The sequence below is a fragment of the Botrytis byssoidea genome, assembly GCF_014898295.1.
Source record: "Botrytis byssoidea strain MUCL 94 chromosome Unknown BBYS_038, whole genome shotgun sequence".
NCBI lineage: Eukaryota > Fungi > Ascomycota > Leotiomycetes > Helotiales > Sclerotiniaceae > Botrytis > Botrytis byssoidea.
The window spans coordinates 78-7,925 of NW_024065879.1; the positions used below are offsets into that span (position 1 = coordinate 78).

At 34.6% G+C, this 7,848-nt stretch overlaps 2 protein-coding genes across 2 annotated transcripts; one reads left to right on the forward strand and one right to left on the reverse strand.

Moving 5' to 3' along the window:
- Positions 1 to 1,090: 1,090 nt before the first annotated feature.
- Positions 1,091 to 1,767, reverse strand: EAE97_011496 (uncharacterized protein; the record flags this gene model as incomplete). The annotated part of the gene is made up of 2 exons (XM_038882011.1): positions 1,091 to 1,562; positions 1,648 to 1,767. 2 exons carry the CDS (start codon positions 1,765 to 1,767, stop codon positions 1,191 to 1,193), a joined length of 492 nt encoding a protein of 163 aa, XP_038727062.1. The 3' UTR covers positions 1,091 to 1,190.
- Positions 1,768 to 4,384: 2,617 nt separating this feature from the next.
- On the forward strand, positions 4,385 to 6,024 carry EAE97_011497 (uncharacterized protein). The gene is made up of 2 exons (XM_038882012.1): positions 4,385 to 4,846; positions 4,904 to 6,024. Exons 1-2 carry the CDS (start codon positions 4,446 to 4,448, stop codon positions 5,781 to 5,783), a joined length of 1,281 nt encoding a protein of 426 aa, XP_038727063.1. The 5' UTR covers positions 4,385 to 4,445; the 3' UTR covers positions 5,784 to 6,024.
- Positions 6,025 to 7,848: the final 1,824 nt, after the last annotated feature.

Here is a 7,848-nt window from a genome sequence, read left to right on the forward strand (position 1 = left end):
AATAAAGTTTATTTACACTTTCTAATCTATAGATATACTTTATAAGCTTAATATAGAATTCGGATTGTTATAGGGATTTAAATATTCTTCAAGCCAAATTAGACAGAAGATTTGCTAAAAGCTTTTCTCTTTGAATACTATCCGCTTTCTATTTAATATTCTTTTTAAAACCCTTTAAATATATTATAAAGATATTTATAATTTTGTTCTCCCTTTATCTTATATATACAATTTTCTGGATTATCTATTATTATTAGTTCCTCTTATTTATAATTATATTATATATATATTCTTTAAAGTTTTCCTATTTCATTATTTTATTAAATAATTTATTTTTATATCAATGTTAAACTATTAGGAGTTATTTTTTGAAGTATTGAATAATATAATTTATTTTTATTTTATCAATTAGAAAATGATATCTATTATTACTTTAAAATATAATCTTTATCTAAAAAAAGAAGTCTTTAACTTTATTAATACTCTTTTCTTTATATTACTTTAATCTCTATAGTTTAGAGAGCTTTTCTTGATTTGATATAAGAACCCTGGGAGTTATATATATTATAATTATAAGGCTATTATGATTAACCAGAATGACTATATATAATATACAATTTATTACTACTTTATAAGCTTTTTTTATAATAACTATTTCTTTTTTTATTTCTTAGATTTATTAAATCAATAATAAATCCTTATTGTTAGAAGATTATTACAATTAGATTATTTGAATATCAATATCAATTTCTTATAGAAATTGATCAATATCTCTACCTAATTAATTCAGGATTATATTATATGATTTATAATCTCTAAATATTCTTCTTATAAAGATTATACTAACATCAATAGTTTTTCAATAAATATTAATTAACGGACTATTTTATTAACAAATAAAAAGAATTATTAAAATAAATATTAATAATAAATCAATTAGATATAATATAGCATAAAGACTTTTTATTAATTCCCCTAAACTTATGAAACTATACAATTTATATGTATATATAGAATGCGAGCTTCTATTGGTATATAGTAGGCCCGAGGACCTGCTGTCATGTGCCTAACGAAACTCTATAGTTCACGACCGTGATATTATTAATATTAAAAATATCAAAAATCTAATTTTATATATAAAAAATTTAATTAAATCTCTATTTATTTCTATTTTCAAATTTTTAAAAAGCCTAGAATTGAAATATAGAAAAATAATAATTAAATAGTAACTTTTTGCCTAGATTACTACCCCCCTTAGGGTTATAGTTACCACCAATACTGACCACCAAAAAAATCCTCGGAATAATAGTTAGGGATAACGATGCTGATGGAGGCAGCGCTTGGAGCGAAGGGTGCCACATCAATGGCATTGACTCTTCGAAGTCAGCCTTGGTGGGTAGAACTGCCCGCCATGGGGCGCAGACTTCAGTTGTATCTATGGCGAGCTCAGCAGCTAGGAGACCGTTGACAGTGATGGAGCTGATGGATTTGGAGATGCTCCTGGGAACTGTTTGAGCTGTTCGGAAGGCGGAGATTGGAGCGGTTAATATTGTGTCTCCTGCCTTGTTTAATTGTCAGAATGACCGAGAAGAATTCTATGACACAAACGATATATATAAGGACACAGAAAAGATTTATCCTACGTACCTCGAGGTTCTTCTCAGCTATAATACCGAGACCCTTACCAGGAAGTTTATGCGTGGTGATGCCATTGAACTCGATTCCCTGAGCGACAGTCCACTTCATAAATTCTTTATCGACCTCCATTTCGTATATGAGGCTGATAGATGATGAACGATTGGGATAATAGCTCGACAGCCCTAGCGGATCTGCGGCCGCAAACCCGCATGTTGCCGCGCTTTAGCATGTTAAAGTTTTACCCCTCATTCATGCTTACCTCTTGATACCTCGCCCATTCCACCAATTCTAGTGATGATCCTGCTTTCCAACTTCTATGGTTTTGTAAGAATTTTGTGATTTATCATATCTCTATTCTCCGCGTTTTCTGCCTATTTGTGATTTGTCTTGTTTTAAGAATTTGTTCTTTGAAGGTTCATCGCCCTCCCACGCTTTAATTTCTTCAACAATTTTATCTAAAGCTATATTTTAAGTCCGCGATCCGGATAATATTTGCGAAAGAAACTTTTAAGTCTATCAGGGGCCTTAAATAGGGACTAGGTACAATACCTGTGGTCTAAAAAATTGATCTGAATGTGATCGAATGATTAATTAACATTCTACTGGCTATATAGGTTGAGCACTGAGACAATACCTGCCCAGTAGGATAGAAACTATATAGCTAGAGTACGTAGGATTGAGCCTGTTTGCTACGAAAATTTGAAGAAGACTTCTTCTTCGCAAGCAGATGATTCATATCACTCTCTGGTTCAAAGTATTCGTTCGGCCAGCAAAGTTCCTTCGTTCAATATTCAAGTGAGTCGAGCTTCGTGTGAGGTCGTGAAGTCAATAACCGAAGTCGTTTTTCGAAGGGAATAATAGAAGTGCTATAGCTTCGTTTTATGATCGCTTTCGCTTTAATTAACGATTCTCGGCCTACAGAAACTTGATATAAATTATCTTTATAATATATCAAAATAAGAATAATATACTTCAATACCAGGAATATTACTGATTAAAAAAGAAAATAACTATTTCAATTTGATATTCCCGTCTTTGAATATAGGTTGTTCTTAGATAAATTTCATTTTTTCTAGATGTATGCTCTTATGAGGGGAGGACTGCTGTCTTGAATCATGCTGCTCAGATTTTTGCAGATTAATACTAAGCCAAAAAGGGACTAGTTGATATCCAATCATTTTTTGCTATCTCGTTTGTCGCCTTGCAAAAGATTCCATTTCTGGAATGAGAAAACAAAAAATTGAACTTTGGATTGCATTCTGTACTAGTCATATTGTGTGACCACATTTGAACATTTGTCAGCTAGAACTCACGAGTAGAAAGCTTATACAATTCGAAAGAGATGAAACCAAGAATGCTCTACTCTAGCGTATCTCTATCTAAGATTGTACCGTGGCTATAATTCCCCATTTTCCCGACTCTATATCACATACATCTTTTATTCTCCCAAATGTTGCTTCATTGATCATTAGTTTTAGAGCCACCCCTGCCCCCATTGATTCAATCGTCACATTTACCAACTTTCTAAAGGGATCAAGCTTGTAGGTGGAGTATGATTGTCGTTGCTTATTTCTGGCTTCCTCTAATGTTATTAAAGCCACAATTACTACAAATAAGGTTACATACAGAGCTTCGAGAAGAGCTCGGCCAGATCCTACTGTAAGTTCATCAACGAGATCCATCTTTCTGGGTTTTGCCTCGTTCCACCTAATCCTTAATCAAAAGCATCCCCAAATTTTAATCAATCATTATACCTTCCACAGCATAACCACCTCGTTCCACATTTATTAACATTACAACAGTCCTTGAATTAGCATTATAACAAACTCTTGGATTTATAATTTAACAAATCAAAGAATTCAACCAGCCCAATAATTTGATAAATAATGGAAACTTTAACCCTTCTATTTCTTCTTAATAACTTTCATTTCAGCCTTAATAGTAAAATAGAAGAGTAGCAATTCCACCTACACATACCTATTCTATACCCGGATCCATCACTATATATACACTATATATCCTCAAAGATAGGCATTAGGCAACTAAATCATCTAAGGGTTATTAAATTGTTCTTATTACTGTTGCTGCCGCCCCCAACACTGCCCCTGTTGTCATCATTGCTACCCCGCTCACAACATCATTTATATTAATGATGTCAATGATAATGATACATACTTGGAGAATAAATAGTTTGTAGAGACAGCAGTCTCAAACTAAAATAAATGAGGGATAAATCAAATCTTCTCGGTTTCTAAAGATTAGGAAACGGTGACTGTCTCCGATATATCGCTCTGGGTTCAGAATACCTTCGACTGCTGTAATTGGAGCCCAACAAAACAAACATATATTCGACCCAAATTCTGAAGTTGAAATGATCGTTATTTATTAAAAGCTGAATACCTTAAAAACCCCCTTAATTTTGGTGTGCTTTTACTGCCGTATTTCATACAGCCAGACCGGAAATTTTTTATTCCGCTACTTCAATGTCGAACCAATCTAATGAAAATAACAAAGATCAAAACAAAGACCAATAATGAAAATTTCCGTTTGCTGTAGCCCGCATAGCATCTGTCAACATCTTACATTTAGATCTTTCGAAGACTCAACCTTGCGATTCGGGTAGTTTCAACAAGGGTCCTAGTGATTATCGAATTATGGCGCTTAAGGAGTTCGTGCTATTGGTGCCTACGATCAACCCCTCAGAACGTCTACAGTAAGCACAGCGCGTTTCCCCATCTTTGAGCATTTAAAATCAAGAACTTCCCCAAGTAATTTCATATAACTATGTCAACCTGTTCCTCTTGAATATGGACCCTTTGAGTATTAGCACCTCAGTGTTGACTGTGATCGCAGCGACGATTGCAACAATAAAGACGCTCAATGAAACTGTGGGACGATACAAGGGTCGTGACAAAACGTTAGCTAGACTTCAAGGGGGCCTGAATGACCTTATCAGCATTCTAGAATCGCTGAAAAAGGCGGCTACCGATGATTCTCCAATCTTGGCACTTTTGAAAGGCCCTGTAAGTCGGTGCGCCCAGGTATCCCGTGAATTCGAAGCCGCTATGAAAACATTCGATACCAAGTCAAAATTAGGGTTAAAAGATTGGGCAAAGATGGAGTTTATGAGAGGGGATATCAATGAGTTTATTGATACTCTCGCAGACTACAAATCAACAATTACGATCGGCTTAGGGACGGTCAATATGTAAGCTTTGCTATATAATTGCCCTTGTTGTTGGTATCTTACTAACTAATCTTTAAGGCATACTTCTAGACTTACTCAGCAGGTATTTGAGGAGTATGGTGAAATGGTCAAGGATACAGCCTACAATCTTGAGATACGTCTTCAGCGAATTGATGAGAAAATGGCGGTTCTGAGTTCTTGCCATCCAACTCTACTAGAAGATCCAAGCATCGATCTTCAAGACGAGAAAGCTGTAACAGTACAGTGTCTTCGGATTTGTGAACGCGCAACATCTTACATCCAGTCCCTACAGGATGAGCAGCCTACACTGCAGAGGGAATCCTTAGGAAAGAACGCCGGAGATATCTTACGTCAGTTCGAAGCACAGCTTTTAACACAAAAAACACTCACCGAAAATCGCGATAAGCTGGCTGAGACAATCTGTCGTTTACAAGAACATCTTAACTCTGTGGCATTCAATCGTGACGATGACCGTAAAAACGACACTTTACAGTTAAAGGAAGAAATCGAATTTTCAAAGCAATGTTTAGAGGTATGCAAAGAGGCTACCAATCAAGTATCAGCCCAAAAAATACACGTCATTGGGGAGGTTGTTGCAGATGGTGATTGTGATCAAGTGGTTGTGACGGCTATTGCAGATCTTTTTCATGTCGGAGCGGTGAAAGCACAGGGCAGGTCTATGCAAATGGTTGGCTCAATGCCGGCTGACACGCTCCGAGAGATGTCTAAAGATCGTTATAGCAGCCGCTTTGGTGCTCTTGATGGGAAGCTTGCAATTGCGCAATCTCTTGCAACCTCAAAAACAAACTCATCTATCATGCAAACTGGTCAGAGTGGGGAAGAAGCAGATTTAGCATCTACAAGAAGAATGTACAATAGACCATCTTCTAATGAAATCAGAAAACGAAGGGCTGAGGGTGAAGATGGCATGAAGTAGACTTACTTCGTGAATTGAAAGCACAATTGGCCAAAATCGACTGAGTAGGTCAGATTGTGCAGGGCATACCGAAGAAAAAGGTTCTGCTGCCAGGACGTATAATTGTGACGATTCGTCACCAGAGTGCCACGTGACCGTTATTAGTGTATATAGTTCAGAGCTCTTACATTTCTCTTCCTATTCTTTCTTCCTTTCTTAGCTTTAGATTTTAGGTTAGAATTGAATCCTTCTATGACAGTCCTTCATATTTGATCAAATGAGCCATAAAGTATACTGACACCAGAGGTAATGAGGAAGCCGATTACATAGCAAATGAGGAAACGACTATAAATCTGGGCAAAGGGATATGTGGCGCTCTTCTCATGAGAACTACGAAGTAGGCCGTGAGAACTACAAATTAGAGTTCCAAGGTATACTTAGAATCTGTAACCACAGAGCGAAGACGTTCGTAGCCTGAAGAGCTCTTTATATAAGCTATACACACGTGACTGTAGCACGTGATATCTACGCACACGTTCTGTCGAGCCTCGCATTCTTAGGCGTCGTCACGCGTGGATTGTACAAAACCAACGAAACATATAAACAACTCTTCGAACCCACTTCTCTCTCTTCTTCTCTCAACTCTTTCTCTTCAATCTTAGTCGCAATATCGGATCGACTTCTTCGCAGTTCAAATAACCAAGGTAATCCTACGAAGTCCGCTCGTAAGAACGTGAACAAGCAACAGCTAGCTGAGGCTCGTAACAAGGTACATAAACTTGTAACGTGGTGTGCTAAGAGGCTAAGCTTATATCAGGATAACTTCGATGATAGATCTATCGCACACAGATTGCAATATGGAAGGCGATTGTTTGAGACATACCATGTGATGACGTCTAAGCTACAAGATTTACGATTTAATATATAAGTACATTAACCCTCCAAATATAGTGAACAATAATTTAATAACGAAAAAAATATCGACATCGACTGATATCACCCCAAATTAATCTCAAAGAGTCAATCCATGTTGACGTGCTACATGATTAAGAAAATACATAGCACTACGTGAATATGCTGAACATCTATGGTAAGGACAGTGAATTCCCTCATCAACGGTACAAGATCTAAGTTGTTGATTTTCGACATACCGACCAAGACTGTCAATACGAAGGTCATCACAAGGCTAACAGCGATTACACAGAATGGAGATGGGGCTCAAGAAAACTGTCCTGTGAGCTCGATGAAAGGAAAGAGCTTGTGGTATTTCTATAAGATGCAGTTTCCTATTTTAATATCCCCTAAGGTGCCAACAAATGGCGCCATCGCTTAATTGGTTAATACTGACCAATCAGAATGTCGAGATTTCTCGAAATCTCGATGTTTTAGGGTTTTATTCTATAATAACTATCAAAACACTTATTATTATTATATAAATAAATATTATATTTTTAATATTCCTATTTACTCTTATATCTATTATCTTTTAATTTAAAATTATTAGATATCTTTTCTAATATAATCCTTTTTATATCAAAAAACTAATTCTTATATATATAATAATCTCTTTTCTTTTTTAAATTCATTAAATAATAATCTTTTAATAAACTAGAACCCTTAATTGAAATCTTTAGATTATATTTTAAATCTTTATATTATATTTTAAATCTTTATATTAATATTTAGATTTAAATTCAATAATCAATCTTTAAGAGATTAATTTTTGAAAATCATTATATTCAAGAGATTTTATTATATTATACTTTAAAGTAATCTCCTTATAAATCAAATAGTAATTGATTAAAATAATAATTAATAATTATTATTCTATTGCTTGGTAATCTTTATAATATTAGTGTTGATATTCTAGTATTAATGAATATAATTAATCCCCTATATTGATAGAATTTATATTGAAATTATAATCATTATAAAACTCTGGGATAAGTAGTATCTTTTTCTATTTATTTCCGAATAATATTCTAGCTGTTTTAGTTTTTGAAAAGGTAGGTTATAATTATTTATGTAGTTTTTGAATAAAATCTTTGTTATTATATATTATAGATTATATTAAAACTAATGTATT